Source organism: Ceratotherium simum, chromosome 8 (assembly GCF_057802395.1).
Source record: "Ceratotherium simum simum isolate JZ-2026a chromosome 8, ASM5780239v1, whole genome shotgun sequence".
In the NCBI taxonomy this organism is placed as follows: Eukaryota; Metazoa; Chordata; class Mammalia; order Perissodactyla; family Rhinocerotidae; genus Ceratotherium; species Ceratotherium simum.
Genome location: NC_141907.1, coordinates 7,481,626 through 7,500,434, shown reverse-complemented (window position 1 = coordinate 7,500,434; position 18,809 = coordinate 7,481,626). Strand labels below are relative to the sequence as shown.

General features: G+C 47.3%; 1 protein-coding gene across 3 annotated transcripts in view; it reads left to right on the top strand.

Annotated features, from left to right (window-relative positions):
- SLC2A9 (solute carrier family 2 member 9) overlaps positions 1-18,809 on the top strand; it is a 255,749-nt gene that overhangs the window by 160,120 nt on the left and 76,820 nt on the right. For 2 of the 3 annotated variants that reach the window (XM_087434919.1, XM_004432273.3), the window contains 2 exons: positions 4,027-4,214; positions 13,119-13,229. In XM_087434919.1, coding sequence (XP_087291045.1) covers positions 4,027-4,214; positions 13,119-13,229 — 299 coding nt within the window. The remainder of the gene's footprint in view (positions 1-4,026; positions 4,215-13,118; positions 13,230-18,809) is intronic. The other variant, XM_087434920.1, reaches the window with a different exon arrangement.

Genomic DNA, 18,809 nt, shown 5'->3' with positions numbered 1-18,809 from the left:
AGTCAAAAGGATATTCCAGAGAGAGGAAAGGAGCAAATGTACCAATGTCTCTTTCTCCCGAGTGTCAAGATGTATGAGGTGACTTTTTGTCTTGGCTCCCTGACCAGAGGGTACCCCCCAACTTCTGACAGCCTGAAACACCCCCTCATGCTCCAGCTCAGCCTTCATGTTTCTAGAGTTTGCTTTTTTCAAAAGGACATTGTGAGCCCAGAGGGGTACATATGGGATAGGAAGGCCCCTGAAGCTGAATGCCTCAGGGCCATTGTTAGGAGTGATCACAAATAGACAGAAAGGAGCAAAGTGAGGGAGTCGGGGTGGGGGGTGGCGGGCTTGTCTGGCAATTAGGGAAACAGAGGGAGGCCGCTTAGGCCAGGGACCCAAAGGGCTGTCATGTCCTGCACTGCAGACAGAGGAGAGAGGGGCCTGGAGGGGTGGGAGGGGGCGTATTCTGGTACAGGACCCTCTGGGGAGGAGCCAGGAGCTGGTAACTCTATTTGAGGCAGTGGTTCTGAATGGGGTTGGCGGGGATGACTTTGTCCCAGGAGACAATTTGCAATGTCTGAAGACATATTTTTTAATTAATATTCTTATTGAGATATAACTGACATATAATATTATATTAGTTTCAGGTGTACAACATAATGATTCGATATGAGCATATATTGAGAAATGATCACCACCGTAAGTCCAGTTAACACTCATCACCACACATAATTATAACTTTTTTCTTATGATGAGAACTTTTAAGATCTACTCTCTTAGCAACTTTCAAATATACAGTACGGTATTGTTAACTATAGTCACCATGCTGTACATTACACCTCCAGGCCTTACGTATTTTAGAGCTGGAAGTTTGTACTTTTGATTCATTTCACCTCCTACCCCCACCCCCCACCTCTGACAACCCGTACAGAGAACAACAATCTGTTCTCTGTATCTATGAGTTCCGTTTTGGGGTTTTTTTTTCAAGTTCCGCGTATGAGTGAGATCATACAGTATTTGTCTTTCTCTGTCTGACATCTTGCACTTAGCGTCATGTCCTCAAGGTCCGTGTCTGTGGTTGTGAAAGGCAGGATTTCCTTCTTTTTTGTAGCTGAATAATATTCTCCTGTATATATATACCACATTTTCTGTATCCATTCATCTATCGATGGACACGTGGGTTGTTTCCATGTCTTCGCTATCGTAAATAATGCCTGCAGACATCTTTGATTGTCACCACTGAGAGGGTGCTTCTGGCATCTGGTGGGTGGAGGCCAGGAATGCTGCTCAACATCGTACAATGCACAGGACAGTCCCGACCACAAAGAGTTATCGGGCCCGAGATGTCAATGGTGCCAAGGTGGAGAGGTTTTGCCAGCTGGGTCGGTTCAGCTCTGAACCACAAACACTGACCTGGCACATTGTTCCCCTTCAGGCACCAGGAACTGGGCCTCAAGGTGCCCACAGCGAGTGGACAGAGGAGGTGCCAGCGACAGTGCAGGGAGAAAGTGCTGAGATGGAGATCAGGGACGGTGAGAGCCCAGGGCAGCCTTGCGTCGGGCAGGGAGCAGGAGAGTTAGCCAGGCGAGGAACGGCGGGAAAAGCATTCCCAACAGAGGCAACGGCATGGCCAAGTGCAGAGAGCCAAGAAAGCACACCACGTGCTGGAAGGATGAGCAGTTTGCACGTCCAAGAGAGACGCATGCAAAGATGGAAGCAGCAGGAGGGGAAGCTGAAGGAGAGCTACGGGCCAGGCCCCGGAGCCTGGACTTCATCCTGTGCACCGTGGAGAGCCCAGGGGGCCTTTTAAGCAGCAAAATGAAATGGTGAGATGTGTGGCTGATGCTGCAGCGTGAAGAACAGGTTTATGTAAGAGCTCTGCAGGGCGTGAGAAGACTGGGCCCAGGGGAGCAGTCCCTGGGCTATTGCCATTGTTCAGGAGAAGGTAACACGAAACAAAGTAGCCCAGCACTTCGAAAGCTGAAAATAGGGCTAAGCTGATTGATTGCTTTGCCCTGTCAAGGGATTAGCTGTTGCAGGTTGGCGTCTCCAGGAATCAGGTGCTGAGAAGGGGTCAGGAGGGCACAGTCGCATTGGGGAGTAACTCTGGGAAAGGAAATGGGCAGAAGCAGGATTGGGCAGGGGGGCGGTGGATCACAGTGCCACCTGGCGAAGTCTCTGCAAGCCCAGTGCTTGTGCATTCCAGGGGCGCCCCACTGGGCAGAAATGCCTGGGCCCTGGGCCACCACCACGTTCAGTCGTGGGCTGGGAGCCACTGTGAGAACAGCATTACTTGGGCTTCCAAGTTGAGGAGGACGCCTGCGAAGCTAAGAGCTGGAGGCTGTCAGCTATCTACACTGCTCACAGCCAAGCAGTGAGTCCTTTCCCGAAGGGGACTTGAGGAGTGGGTCTCCGTGTCTGCCATGCTAGTCACACAAGGTACTCTTCCTCATCCAGTCACAGGAACCTTGTAAGAAGGGGTGTGGGGCAAGTAGAAACAAACTCTTTTTATGAACACATATAGAACAGGAAATTAAATTGATCCTTTAAAAAAAAGAAAGAGAACACAACTTTTAAGAGAAAGAAGAGAGATTTTTGTTCTAGGAAACTCTGTTAAGAGCTGAGCATTATGTTTAGCTGAGAGCCTCCTGGCAGCCAAGGTGAAAAGTGGGGAGGGGCCACGGGGGGACAGGTTATAAAATTCCCCTTATTTTGTATGGAAAGCATGTATGTCAGGGAGGAGAGAGAAATGTTTTCCTGCCCTAAAACTCTAGGATTACTTTATCACATGAATGTTGCATTTTGAATTTTGGGAAGTATTAGAAATACTTTGATTTAGTGCATGACGTGGAAATGTTACTTGTTCAGCTACTTCTCCTATTTATCCTTAATAAATGCCAGGAAAAGTATTAAATCATAGCTTACAAAAGAGACATCTGAAGCAGTTTGCAGGATACCACTGGAAATAACACCCCAGAGCCTTTGTAGGCTTACTTCTTGGAAAATCTGGAGCAAGTTTAATGGCTTTTTTTTTTTTTTGCTACTTAAAAAGAGCAATTTCACGTGTCCTGTGGTGCCGAGCAGTGTTTTTAAGGATGATGCCCACTGTGTCTGGAATGGACTGTCCACGGGAGCCGTCACAACAGCCACCTTTCCCTGTAGGAGGATGAATATCAGAGCACTGAATATTTAAATCCACATTCTAAAAGCGTCTCCCACAATCTGATGATTATGACCTCAGGGGTCTAATCAGTCAGCCCACCTTCACGCATATATCCGTGGAGGTTCACACAATTAAGGTCTCGGTGAGAAAGGACGGGTTCACTGAGGCTGGAAATGTGCAGTGTTCAGCCTGGAAAAAGCACAAGTCACGTGGGTGAGTTTGACTCCTGGCACGATGAGCTCTGAGAGTGTTTCCACCCGAGGTTTCTGTATTTCAGAGGGTCACACGGAAAGGGCCCTAGAGGTCATTTGGTTCAATCCTCCTTCCGATGACAGAATCGGCTCCCAGGCGTCCTGGCCAAGTGGTGATCTGATCTCCGTCTGGACACCTCCAACAAGGATGAGCACACAGGGCCAGGCAAACAGGAGGTGCTCACTAAATATGCATTGAAAGAGCACCTCCTATGTGCAAAGCTCTGAGCCAGGGTTTAGTGTGTATTATATCATGCAATTATTACAGCAGCTGCATGAGGCAGGAGTGATTACAGAAGATGAACGGGGGTGCTGTTCGTCTACCCAGTGGTAGAGACGGGATTTGAACCCTGGGCCTGCTCTGCTTTGCAGCAGGGGCAATCAGGAGACCCTGGTTCTCTCCTGGCTCTCCTCCTAGCCAATCAGGTGACCTTGGGCAAGTCATTGTGTCTCTCTAGGCCTCTGTTTTCCTATTTTTAAACAAGGGCTTGGGACCCCCTGGTTTCGAAGGCCCCTGCCAGCTCCACCCCTGACAAGGTGTGTGCCTGGGTGGAGGGACTGTCCCTGCAGGGCCCGGCCTTAGACACATCATGATCCATGGTGAAAGTCCGTGTGTGTCCCTGTTTGCAGCCTTCCAGACATTCCTGGGCAAAGAGGACGTCTCCCAAGAGATGGAGGAGGTCCTGGCGGAGAGGCGTGTGCAGAGGAACATCCGCCTGGTGTCCGTGCTGGAGCTGCTCAGGAGTCCCTTCGTCCGCTGGCAGGTGGTCACCGTGGTCCTCACCATGGCCTGCTACCAGCTCTGCGGGCTCAACGCGGTGAGCGTCCCTGCACCAGCGGAGGAACCCGAGGGAGGAGTGGGAGGGCGGTTCATGGCCTGGGCCCTGGACGCCCAGGTTCCTATCCCAGCTCTGCCACCTCCACCAGCTCTGTGCCACTGGGCACCCACATAATCTGATCCCCAGTCTCCTCATCTGTGAAATGGGAGAACACTGAAAGAAACGATCCATGCAGAGTGTTCAATGCAGCAGCCAGCACAGAGTGATCCCTTAATAAATGCTGCCTATCATTATAATTACTTATCCCTAGAGACCCCTAAAAGTCATATTTCTTAATAAAATGGGTATTAGGAAGTCATAAGTGGGAGACATTGAAATGATTTAAATAAAAGTACTCTTCGGGCCGGCCCAGTGGCGTAGTGGTTAAGTTCGCGTGCTCCACTTTGGTGGCCCAGGGTTCAAAGGTTCAGATCCTGGGCATGGACCTACACACCGCTCATCAAGCTGTGCTGTGGCAGCATCCCACAAACAAAATAGAGGAAGATGGGCACAGATGTTAGCTCAGGGCCAGTCTTCCTCACCCCCCGCAAAAAAAGACGACTCTTGGCTGGGCTGGCTTCAGCGCATGACTTCGACCTGAGAAAATCTTAAAGCTTTAAAGAAAAAGTTTCTTGGGGCCTGAGCTGAGATGGCAGGGAAGTTGGAGGAGAAGGTCTCCTGTGAGGTCCCCAAACCCTCTCATGGACGCAGCTCCTGGTCTCTCTTGAGGGCTCCAGAAGGTAGAATCCAGGGATTCGAGGAATAGGAAGGCAGGCTTGGGATCATTATCATCATCATTATTGTTGCTTCTGGAAAACAGTGTGTTGCCTCCGGGGTGGTAAGTTCCCTACTCATGAAGGTGTGCCAGCCACTGGCCAGCCACTTGACAGGGGCGTGTAGAGGAGATTTTTGCACTAAAGCATCCGAATGCCTTCTGAGGTCACTTATGTAGCTCAGGAGAAGTGTGGCAGGCCCCAGAGGGAGGGAGAGGGGACCTTCTGAAGAGTCCCAGACACGCTGAACCTCTGTGTTTATTTACACTGAATGAGCATGAGCCTGGCATCCTCTAAAAGTTGGTGGTAGGGGGGTGTTGGGGTGTTTAGGGGAGGTAACGTGGAAAGGGAAAAATGACAGCATAGAAAGTTACGCCACATGTTCTGCCTCATTCCAACAACTCTTGATTCTATTTTCAGAAACACTGAGATGAATGAGATTGTCTTGCACCTTAATTCTTTTTACCTGTTCCTTGGTCTGGTTGAAGTCCAAAGAGTGAGGAAGCACCTGGGTCAACAGCATGACCTTGGGCAAGTCCTGCTGTTGCCCTCCTTTACAAGACCAAGGTGGTGCTGGACCCTCTCGAAGCCACCCTCCCGGTTCTGAGAGAGCAGAGAGAGAATGTGTCCATTTCTTAAAGCTCACACTTGGAGTCGAAGAAGCCGCATATGGAGCCTGTATTTAATGAGGCATTTAGATAGAGAACCATGACTTTTCTAAGGAGAATGCACTCCTCCGCTGAGACATAATTTTCCGATTTGCATACGCTGTGTAACTTTATACATTCCACCAGGGTGTATCTGTAAGCCCCAATACATAAGTGTCTGATGGGAAAAAAGCATCTCGTCTGCTCCCAGACCAGCAGTGGTGAGAGCTCAGCTTCAGAATATTCTGCCCTCCTCGTATTCAGTGCTTTTCCTCTCTTTTTTTTATTGTTGTGGAACACTGACATGAGAGCTACCCTCTTAACAACTGTTGAAGTGTACAGTACAATGTTGTTGACTATAGGCACAGTGTTGTACTGCAGATCTCTAGAGCTATTCATCTTGCATAACTGAAACTTGATACCTGTTGATCAGCAACTCCTCCTCCCCCCTCTCCCAGCCCCTGGCAACCATCTTTCTACTCTCTGCTTCTGTGAGTTTGACTATTTTAGATATTTCACATAAGTGGAATCATGCAGTATTTGTCCTTCTGTGACTGGCTTATTTCACTTACCGTAATGTCCTCCAGGTTCATCCATGTTGTCACATATAGCAGGATTTCTGTCTTTTTCAGGCTGAATAATATTCCATTGTATGTATATATCACATTTTCTTTATCCGTTCATCCATCAACGAACACTTAGGATACTTCCACATTTTGGCTATTATGAATAGTGCTGCATTGAACATGGGAGTGCAAATATCTTTTAAAGATCCTTCTTTCAACTCTTTTGGGTAAATACCCAGAAGTGGAATTGCTGGATCATATGGTAGTTCTGTTTTTCATTTTTTGAGGACCCTTCATACTATTTTCCATAGTGGCTGCATCAGTTTACATTCCCAAGAACAGTGTGCAAGGGTTCCCATTTTTCCACATCCTCACCAACACACACACACACACACACACACACACATATTTAATATTAGCCATCCTAACAGCTTTGAGGTGATATCGTGTTGTGGTTTTGATTTGCATTTCTGTGATGGTTAATGATGTTGAGCATCTTTTTATATACCTGTTGGCTATTTGTATGTCTTCTTTGGAGAAATGTCTATTCAAGTCCTTTGCCCATTTTTTAATGGGGTTATTTGGAGATTTTTTTGGTTTGGTTTGGTTGTTGTTTGCAATTGAGATGTAGGAGTTCCTTATATATTAACTCCTTATCAGATATATGGTTTGCTAACACTTTCTCCCGTTCTGTAGGTTGCCTTTGCACTCTGTTGATTATTTCCTTTGCTGTGCAGAAGCTTTTTAGTTTGATGTAGTCCCACTCGTCTATTTTTGCTTTTGGTATTATATCCAAAAAATCATTGCCAAGACCAATGTCATGAAGCTTATTTTCCCCTATATTTTCTTCTAGGAGTTTTATAGTTCCAGGTCTTATTCTTAAGTCTTTAATCCATTTTGAGTGAAGAAAAGGGTCCAATTTCATTATTTTGTATGTGGATATCCAGTTTTCCCAGCGCCATTTGTCAGAGAGACTATCCCTTCCCCAGTGAATATCCTTGGCACCCTTGTTGAAGATAGTTGGCCATACATGCATGGGGTTTATTTCTGGGCTCTCTGTTCTGTTCCATTGGTCTATATGTCTGTCTTTACGCCAGCACCATACTGGAGTTTTCATTTTAATTACTGGAGTTTTGTAATTATTTTAAAATCAGAAAGTGTGATGCCTCCAGTTTGGTTCTTTCTCAAGATTGTTTTGGCTATGCATTGTCTTGTGTTGTTCCATATGAATTTTAGGATTTTTTTCTATTTCTGTAAAACATGCCATAGGGATTTTGATAGGGATAGCATTGAATCTGTAGATTGTTTTGGGCCTGGATAGTATGGACCTTTCAACAATATTAAGTCTTCCAATTCATGAACACAGAATATCCATTGTTGCTGATCTTAGAGGAAAAGCTTTCAGTTTTTCACCATTGAGTATGCCGTTAGCTGTGGGCTTCTCACATATGGCCTTTATTATGTTGAAGTAATTTCTTTCTATTCTTAGTTTGTTGAGGATTATTTAAGTCTTTAAGTCAAGAGTAATACTTCCAGCTTGGCATGCTTAACTTGACATAGACAAGACCAGAACAAGACCAGAGGCCTGGCTGTCTGTCTCACCATGACCACAAACCTGCAGTGAGAAACCGGACCAGTTGCTTTCCCTCACCCAGCCTTTGTCTGCTCGGCTGTGATAATAATCAAGCACACACTTATTTAGCACTTAGCATGAGCCAGGAGCTGCCCCCATGGTAGCTCTATGAGTTAGGCACCACTGGTAGGCACAGAGACGTTGAGAGACTTTCCCAAGGTCATAGCTAGGAATGGTAGAAAGGGGATTTGAGCCCCAGCTGTTTGGCCAGAAGGTCTGGGTGCTTATACCCCAAGCAGGGAGGGTCCCCAAGGCCCCCTGAGAGCATCCCCATGAGTGTCACTGGGCTGTATGCCCAGGTCATCCTGTTACCAATTGAAGTCTCTCCCCAACTGGGAGAGACCCAAGGAAGGGTCTCTTGCCCTTCCTCTTGGGGTTCTTTCTCTGTTTGGTGTTGCAACTTTGACATGAGACCGAAGCTAAGCGTTCAATAGCACAAGCTTTATGCAATGGCCAGAGAATGGAGAAGTGGGAACAAAGTTCAGAAATCAACTTCTCAGCTCCTGGGGCGATTAAGCAGCTGTTATAAGGGGTCTGCGTAATGAAGGGGCGGAATATTCACAATGGTTCAGAGAACTGGTTAGGCTTTTGGGGGAAATTGGGTGCCACCTCTTTTCCTTCCTTATTTGGTGATATCCTGCCATTGCCGTGGCAGTTGTAAACTGTCATGGCGCCAGTGGGTATGTTGTGTAGCATGGTAGCGTGTTACAGACCACGGAGAGTACAATGAGCTGCAGGGTCTATGTTGGGTCAGGTCAGACTGCCATGTTGCCTTTAACCAGTTGTGACTGGTTTTGTTCAGCCATCTTCTCCGTCCTCTCTTTGTGGTGTCCTACAAGCTAAAGACAACACGTTAGGCTTGTTCTAAGCAGGGTTGTGGTTAATGTCCTATGGGGCCGGGGGCCAGGGTTACAATCCCTAGGCAGCCAATGGGACATGTCTTACTTCTTCTGTTTTACATGAAAAAGGACAAACACCGGTTAGCAGCAAACCCCAGCATCACAGCCCCACTGTCCTGTGCTCGGTCCAGGCTCTCCTCCTGCACCCACTGCCTTTTCATCCAAATAATTCATGAAACCAAGGAAGAGAGCTGTCCAGTACAGATGAAAAACTTTAAATGCCCTTTAAAACTTGCTTTGTCCCTTTAGCTTGACCAGAAATTATTCTGGGGCTATGGTCTATAGTTTGAGACAGTTGTTAATATTGCTAGGCCTCTCACTGCTCATCACCTTATTCCGGCCCCAAATGTCCTGCAGGGTAGTGGTGCTGTCCCCATTTTCTACATGAAGAAACTGAGGCTTACAGAGGGTCAAGGACTTGCTCAACGTCACAGTGAGTGGTGCCTGTGCTGTCAAACTCACACTCCCTGGCACCAGGTGCCCTGCCAGGCCTGGCCGGCCCATCTCTAAGACCCAGGTGCCTTGTCCTAAACCAGCGTTTCTCAGCCTCAGCACCATGCACATTTGGGGCTGGAAAACTCATTGTCATAGGGGCTGTCCTGTTCACTGTAGGATGTTTGCAGCATCCCTGGCCTCCACCCACCAGATGACAGTAGCCCACCCCACCACTTGTGACAACCAAAAATGTCTCTAGACATTGCTAAATTGCCCCCAGTTGAGAACCACTGTGTTAAACACACATTACATATTGCTAAGGGCATTTTTGCCAAAAAGTCAATAAGTGGTTTTCACGTTTAGAAATCAAGCGAGAGTTGGATTTAACAACATTTAGTTACTTCTAAATTCCTTTTCAGTGTTGGGTTGTTTTTTTCCTCCTCTGACAATAGCTTTCAAATTCCTTTCTCTAAAATTAGACCTGTCACTGAAAATTGCTTATTTGATGCAGTTGCCTCCCTCCTGAGCACTTTGTCCTCTGCAGGAAAACAAGGCTTTCATGGGAACGTTCAGTCTCTCGCCAGCAAGAGGGAGCCTCCTTGTTGTAGAGTCCGTCCCCTTCCCTGGGTAGGCCACAATGGCTCCCACACCCTCGGTGCTGCTCCCCTCACCGTGACCATCCTCAAGCATGGAGGCCCTGTCCCATGGTCCCTGTGTCTCCAGCTCCCAGAGCTGTCTGTGACACATGGCAGGCACCTGAACGTTTGGGAAAGGAGTAGGAAGTGAGAAGAATAAGGAGGCAGGGAGGGCACTGTATCTACCAAGTCCTTGGGTTGATAACTGGACCAACACCAATTGCCAAACCTGGTGCAGGGAAGCACAGTTTTCTTGAACCTTCCTGACTTTTCTGGAATGCCAAGAATTATGGTGGTACTTATCTACCTTGGGTTGCCCTTCCTTTCTCTGGATTCCTTCCTTCTTGAACAGAGGAAGCCAATTATATGGACTTCCTTGGGCTTCAGTTTCCTATTATGAAAAGTGGGGATGATGTTAATACTCAGTTTGCACAGCTGCCGTGAGGATTGCATGAAATCGCGTACGTGGAATATCTCACAGACGGTAACTTGTGGGCTTGTGTTAGATCTCCCTCCCCGCTTGCTGTTATCAGCAAGACTGTTTCTAGCATTGTTTTCTTCTCTCTCGATGCCACACATTTTCAAACTTTGCTCTCAGATGTGCAGCCTTGGTTGGGAAACAAGACACCCAAGCTTGCTAGAAATAGCTGTAAAACAAGAGGTGCTGGGGTTGGAATCGGGTTTGCAGATCTCCAGAATCGCTGCTCCTTCCACTCCATCCCCCGCCTCAGTGGGAGGAGACTGTCAAGAGCCCCATTGTGTCTTGGACAAGGTCAACGCAAAGCCCGCTGCGTGGGCGGGTGCCCCGCGGGACACACTCCAGATTGCCTGGTGCTTCGGTTGTACACCGCCCTCAAACTGCCCGATCAAATTAACCTCAGTGGGAGCAGAGGCCGAGCAGTTACCTTCCTGCTCTAAAGATGATACAGGGAGACAGAAATGGCTTCGTGGAGCCAACAGAATGAGACCAGCAGTTTGTGTGACATCCAGGCCTTCCCCCTGGGGACAGGGCCAGTCCAGCAGGTCCTCCCTACAAGCCCTGGACGTGGGGAGAGGGTCTGAAGGGCCAATTTCTGCCTATGGATGGGTAAATGCGTTTAAGTATGAGATGACTGTAGAGCGCTTCTATAACCGTCCCCCAGGAGCATGTGATTTTATGCACGATGACTCCCGTCACTAATGTTTAAACCCTTCGGGGACACCCAAGGCAGTGTTGCTACAGAGAGAACTGGAAGCAGGGAAGAAGGGGGGTGGAGGGGATGTCAGGAGCCAGGAGGGAGCACCATGTGGGAGGCCAGAGTGTAGCTTCCAGGGGAGGACACATATGGAGTGGGATTAGAGGCTGGAAGCCTCCAGAACATGAGCGGGTCAGGGCATGGGGTTCAGAACTTAGGCTGACAATAACACAAATGTCAGATCCACTTTTGCACGGGGTGGCAGCAGGGCAGCCTGGGGGATGAAAAGGGCCCATAGAGACCCTTGGCTATTGAAATCAATGAATTTGGGTGAAGGTTAAGAAAGGTGTGTTAGGCTCCTCTGATCCAACCCTGAAGATGTGCTGGGGACCACGGTTACCTTCAAAAGGGGAAGAGATTATATAAACAAATCCAGCGCAGACTGAGGCTTTTTGGAATAATTTTAGCTTCTGTCACAGCCCTAAGAGCTATAAGAATTAGTGAATTTATCAGAAGCCACTCTGTACTCAATGGATGTGACAGCAAAGATGGAGTCTAAAATTCTAATTTATCAGCTCCCTCAAGTGTGAGGCAGACGCGGGACAGGAGGGTCTTTGTTGTGCGTGAACGTTAAGACCCATGTTTGCCAACAGACGCATCGATGCCACAGGCTCAGAGACGTGCAAGCAGTCGTTTCACGGGAGTCTCTAGGGCGCCTGTAACTTTACAAAGAATTACTCCCTCCCCTACAAAATAAACCGTCTGTATAGATGAGGGGGTCCTAAATTAGATCTTCTCCCCCAGTGCATGAAAAACTTTGCTAAACAAATGCTGCTAACAAGACAAATTTCTAGAAACAAGAGCTTTCTCCAGAAACCAAGAGCCGTGTTCAAAGAGCGCTCCCAGCCGCAGTCACCTAACGAGCTGTGATGTTCCAGTCCATCATGATGAGTGTGTAATGCTGTCCAAGGCCCTTCGAGGCAGCGGGTTTCCCGTCAGATTTCAGATATTAGTTCAGCATGGTTTTCTATCATTCAACAGACTCTTGCTTTTTAAGGAAATGGCTGGGATTGGGAGAAAACAAATGATTTGTGTCCAGCCTCTTGCTCCAAAACTTTAAGTAAATAATGAGCAGTGACAATTCTTACCAGGTTCCTGACACAGGAGGGGAAGGGATCTCAGCAGGCGGAGTGAGTTGCCTGAGGTCACACAGCGGGTTCAGGATGGAGCTGGGTCTCCAAACCCCACATCCGTGACTATCTGATGTTCCGTGAGGGTCCGTTAGGGTCAGGTTTGGCCTCATGTGGCGGGACCCTCAACAGTGACCTAAACAAAAGTGGTTTTCTCTCTCACGTGAAGGAGATTGTGAGGGCTGGTACAGCAGCCCCACATCCTCGTTTGCCCAGGGCAGTCTCTGTTTATTCCTGTTGTCCTAGAATAATTATTAACACTCTGAAAAGGGCCCAGGTTTGGATAATAAATTATAGAATCACTCTAGTGAGTAAGGATACAGGCTCCTTCTAACTTCCTGCTCCAGCTTCTGAACAGGTGGCTTCCATCCCAAGGCAGGGGCTCGATGTATAGTTATGCAGGTTGTGCACTGCACAACTCTCAGGAGCATCGTTTACATTGCACCTATTATAGATTTATTATGACAGTTTTCCAGTGGATGTCAGTAAAGTGTCTTATGGATCACAGACCTTTTCTAATTCGCACAAAGTTACTATGGAGGCTAATAGCAGTGCTGTCCTGAGGTCACCTAGTGATCCAAGAGGACTGCTGAAGCTCCAGCCATCACATTCACCATCCTGACAGCAGAAAGGAGGAAGGGCAAAAAATGAGGTCACGCTCCTTGATGAAGAGCTCTTTTTAAGGAGACTTCCTGGAAGTCCCACCACCATTTCCGTTTACGTCTCATTGCCACACTTGGCTGAGCACATGTCGCTACCAGTAATGTAGGAGTTCTGTTAGGAGAAAATGTGAGAGAAGGGAGAAAACAAGGGGTCAGCCACGCCACATGGCTCCACCTGTGGCTCTGGATTTAGCAGCGAATCTCCGAGACCACCTTGTACCCGAATTTAATTTGGGAAACGGGTGCCTCTCACTGACCCGCCTCCCTTCTTTTCTCTTCTGCATTACAGATTTGGTTCTACACCAACAGTATCTTCGGAAAAGCTGGGATCCCTCCAGAAAAGATCCCATACATCACCTTGAGCACAGGTGGCATCGAGATTTTGGCTGCCGTCTTCTCTGTGAGTAAACTGGGCTTCGTTCCTGAGAACATCACAGGGGGGGTAAACAGCCTGGGGTGGCGGTGGGGGACCCGCAGGCAACAAATGGGCTCGCCTTTCAAGAAGCATGCCCTTTGTCACTAGGAGGACGTCTGAGTTTTAGGAATTTATCATGAAGTTCATCACCAATGTTTCAGCCATCTGGAGAATATTCTTATCTATATTTTACTTCCCTATTGTCTTCCTTTTAACAAATAGCCCCCTTCTTTGAACTCTCACCTAGTCACAAATGATGCGATATGATCAGCACCCTATGAGGAGGGCCACATCTCCCCCAGAGTCGGGATCAGAGTCCATGTGAGCCTAACGTCGGTTGCCATGACTTTAAAAATGTTTCACAACTGTTAGCTGTCTTACCACCCCAAACATGTCGGAGTCTGCAAAGCAAAGCAAAGGAGAAGGGACATTCCAGTGGATCGCTGTAACAGAGAGGGAGACTTTAATAATAAGCAAAAATGTCCAAAAGAAGACGTAGCGCTCGTCACTCTTTCTCGGCCTCCAATATGCAAAATAAACATTTGGGAGGAGGGGGGAGTTGGGAGACTTTAGAATCTAGCGGAAATTGCACAGGCTTTGGAATCAGACCAAACTGGATTTGAATCCCAGCTCTGGAACTTATTGGCTGTGTAATGTTGGACAATGCACTCAACCTCTCTGAGATTCAGTTTCCCTCTTGATGAGAAGTTCATGCCTCTTCTACCTTGTAGGTGTGTGGTTTGTGCCTTACATTTTAGGCACACAGTACACGATGGGGTTCTTTTCCAAAGGAAAGAGAAGAGGGTTAGATCAGAGTAACGTTCTCTGACCTTGATGGATTGGCTCATTTATTTCCCCTCTTGCTCGCTGATTTGCACTGACAAGGTTTATGCCAGCGCAAACTGGCAGAGGCTTCCGATCGCATTTCTGACTCACTTTCAACAGAATACTTTATTTTGCTCCCTGCTTTTAATGGGGTGTTCTAACAAGATGCTTTTAAAAATGGATGCCATAAAAAGGATGGAGGTCTGATGTTTGGTCTCCTTCTCCTTCCACGCACAGTCTTTTTGTTAGAGGGGAAACATTTCAATGTTTCACAATCTGAAAGTTTCACAAAATTCTTGTCTTAAGTTATAGACTCCACCCAATCGTTGTTATTAATTTTCATTGATCAGCAGAAAAGCATAGATGGTATGGAATGAAAATGATGTGAAAATTACAGGGTTTGTTTTTTGGTAAAGTATTTTGTTGTTATAAGAAATCAACACGAGCTTATTAGAGTAAGTTTGTAACATTCAGAAAAATAGAAAGAAACAAAGGAGAAATCACCCATGATCATACTACTCAAGGGAATTTGGCAAAATTTCCCCCTGTCTTTTCTGTGCATAGATGTATGTTTTACTCTTTCACAGCAATAATCCGATTCTATATACTGATTTTAATCCTGCTTTTGTTCATATAACCTTATGTCAGAATTATTTTCCACTTCATTATTTATTGTTCGAGTAAATTTTTTATTAAAGTATAACATATATAGAGAAAAGTAGGTTGGCCCTCTCCCCTCTGAATTAACAGTAGTTGTGCAAGCTCTATCCTTCAAAAACTGGCTATACAGTCATTTCCTTGACTGTTGTCTTGCAGGGGGTGGCAGGGGGTTGTTGAGCGTCTCTGCTCAGAGCCTGGACAGCAGGGCCACACCGCCTGGATTCTGATCCCAGCTCCATCCCCTTTGACCTGTATGAGCCTGGGTAAATTATTCAACAGCTCTGTGACTCAATTTCCCCGATTCTGTGATAAGGACACCACTCTTGCCTCATGGGGATGGGGTGAGGATTAAAGGAGTGAGTACACATTTCATGATGCGAGCAGCGCCTGGCAAGTGATGTGCACTCAGGAGGGTTAGCTATTCCTCTTCTCTTTAGGTAGGGTCGGTTGTTTGTCGTTTTAAATAAGGCCGTGGTGGCTGTCTTTACAGAGAGCGGGATTGTGTAGTGACTCGCACAGTCTTTTATAGCTGAGGAAACCAAGTCCCAGAGAAATGACTTACCCAGGGCACGCGGCCAGTGGGGTCAGATCCTGAGGAAGTAGGGGAAGCCCCGACTCCTCCCCAAGACCCTGAGTGCTTGACATGGGGGCTCATGAAGGCTCACACCACTCCTGACAGACCGGTCATCGCCCCCTTTGAAAGAGGAGCAAATAGAGGGAGTGGTGGTATCTCCATCTGCGGTCTCCTAACTCCAGAAGCCCGCCACCCTGGCCCCCTCTCTATGGCCAGCAAATCATCTTCATTAAAAGCTGAGAATATTTGACAAAGTATTTCTTGGAAGTACTAATCCCAGGAAGAAGGGTAAATGACCCTCCTAGGAGAGAAAAGGAGGACCTTTCTAAAATCAGGACGGGGACTGCAGCCTCTGAAGAGTCTGCCGCTGCTGCCTTCCAGCTTGGATCGCGGAGGATCCTGTGTGTCCTAGAGATGTAAGAACCTTTGTGTGGCCCCAGAGAGGGGAGCGAGGACTTCATGGCTGCGGTGGTGGATTCATTCATTCATGCACTTATCCGTTCCACAAGCAGCTCTGGAGCACCCAGATCACGCTCGTGCTAGGAGGTCACCAGTGAAGCTGTCGTGATCTAGAGAGGAAGACAGACCCAGAAACAGACATGTACCACGTGCAACACTGGGATGAGCTCTCCTGTGAGGGCTTCTGGGAGGGCTTCCTGGAGGAGGGGCCCAGGAAGCCAAGAACTGAAGGGCCAGCAAGATTTAGTCAGATGAAGGGAAGTGAAGTGCATTGGGCAGCCTGTCCCTTGGCCCTGTGGGCATGGTCCCCAATCATCTGCACTCCTTCCTAGTTTATCTTCTAAAAGAGCTGGACATGCAGAATAGTCCACTGGGAACAGTCCTTAAAATAGTAGCATTTACCCCAATCCCTGGAACACCATGATGTTGGTTCAACATGAGACCGGGAGCCCGGGGTGGAACAACGTGCTGGGGGAGAAAGAGTTGTGGCTTTAGAGCCTGGCAGCTCTGAATTCAAATCCTAATCATCCATTTACCAGCTGAGTGGTTTTGGGAAAATTGCCCAACATCTCTGAAGTTATTTGTTCATCTGTAAAATGGATAAAACCATGCCCATCTGTGGTAGGCAGAAAACTGGCCCCCAAAACGTCCAAGTCCTAATTCATGGAAGGATGAAAACGTTACCTTATATGGCAGAAGAGGCTTTGCAGGTGTGATTAAGTTAAGGCTCTTGAGATGGGGAGGTTATCCTGGATTATCCGGGTGACCCAATGTAATCACAGTGTCCTTATAAGTAAAAGAGGGAGGAGGAGAGTCAGACTCAGAGAAGGAGATGTGCTGACCAAAGCAGAGGTTGGAGTGAGTCGGTTGTTGGCTTTGAAGGTGGAAGAAGGGGCCACAAGCCAAGGAATGCAGGTGGACTATAGAAGCTAGAGAAGGCAAGGAAGCAGATGCTCCCCTAGAGCCTCCAGAGGGAACACAGCCCTGCCAACAGCTAATTTTTGCTCCATGAGACCTATTTTAGACTTCTGACATCCAGAACTGTAGGAGAATAAGTATGTGTTTCTTTAAGCCACTAAATTTGTGGCAATCTGTTACAGCAGCCACAGGAAACCAATTCACCACGGTACAGTATAATTGAAACAAAACTCAGTGTGAAGGCCCCTGCACCCTTCCTGACTGAGTTGATATTCAGGAAGTGCCTTGCCCTTCACAAAGCTTTTATTATCCTGTTTGCAAAAATATAGATACTATTTCATCTGACCTTGTGAGGTCATTGCCTATCAAAAAGGACTTTCCAGTTTTTTTCTTTCTTCTTACCGAGAAGTCTATTTTGACAGTCTATTAAAATGGCTTTGGTGCCTGATAAAATTGAGGGGGAAAGACATTTTTGTTCATTTGACCTGCAGTTCATTTTGGCTCATGGCATCGTTCATCGGCTTGGGCAGCTGTAAATAATTGCCATCTTGCAGAAACAGCTGGTTTTCCAAATTGATTTTCTTGGTGCAGAATTAACCCTCTCATGAGTGAGCATCCACTGAGCATCATTCGGGCCATGGGAGCCTGAGCATCTGTGCCACGTGGGGCAGCGGCTTGTGGAGCACGAGGCTCATTTGTTGAGGAGCAGAGATTCTGTGCTTTTTCACATCAGAGGAAACAGAATTCACACGTCACTCTTACTCCTTACTCATCGCAGTGAGTTTTTGTAGCTATCAGGAATGGACTATGCCATAGAAGTGAAGTAAAAAAAAAAAAAATCCTACTGGTTTCCACTGCCTACCATTCCCTTTGCTTCCCAATGAAGTCCATGATTTCAGAATCAAAGCCGTTAGGGTTCACTGCCACATCTCTAGCCACTGGATCAGCACATGTTGGAGGAGAGAGTGGGAAGAGGCAATGAGGCAGAATGATGGAGTGTTTGGGCTCTGTGGTCTCCTGGACAAACGCTTACTAGCTGGGTGACTTTGGGTCAGTTACTTAACCTCTCTGAGCCCCCATTTTCTCTTAGGGAAAGTGGGGGTAATAACAGATCTATATTTCAACAGGTATCATCATGAGAATTATACAGTAATGCACGGTGCTTCACGTAGAGCCGGTGCTCGATAAATTAATTATTGTTATGGGCTGAATTATGTCCCCACAAAATTCATGTGTTCAAGTTCTAACCCCCGTTACCTCAGAACGTGACCTGATTTGGAAATAGGGTCATTGCGGATGTAATTAGTTAAGATGAGGTCATACTGGAGTAGAGTGGACCCGTAATCCAATATGACTGATGTCCTTATATAAAGGGGGAATGTGGACACAGACACACACAAGGAGAACTCCATGTGAGTTTTGAAAGTATGCTGCAAAAGCCAAGAACTACTAGAGCTGGGAGAGATGCCTGAACAGATCCTTCCCTGCACCTTCAGAGGGAGCATGGCCCTGTGGATACCTTGATCTCGGATGGACTTCTGGCCTCCCGAATTGTGAGAGAAGAAATCCCTGTTGTTTAAGCCACCAGTCTGTGGTCCTTTTCATGGCAGCCCTAGCAAACTGATACAATTATTGTTGGTTATTAATATTCCAGAAGAGAACCAAACGTACGCTATGGAAAAATCTGAAGATGCCCTGCTGCGTCCCCAAAACTTAGAAGATGAAACTGAGGCCAGAGTGTTTATTCCTTCAACTCTCAGCGGGTGCTGGCTGGTCCCCTGCTCTGTGCTGGGCACAGGTCTAGGTATGTGGGATGTGTCAGTGGACGAAAAAGATGAAGGCCCTTGCCTTGGAGATGGCAAGCTCCTCGTGGGGGGACAGACAGTGAACAATAACACGAGTGAGTCAGCTGCATGGTGGCTTAGAAGGTGAAGGATGCTCTGAGGATAGTAAGGCAGAGAAAGAGGGATTGAGAGGCAGGGCAGGTTGCTGTATTAAATATTGTGGTTAGGCTCAGAGATGAGGGAGCTGTCTACCCAGGTAACCAGAAGAACATTCTGGGCAGAGGGAGCAGTTAGAAGGAATGCCTGCATCAGCCAGACCCCAGCAGGAGAGAGACGGCACAGTGA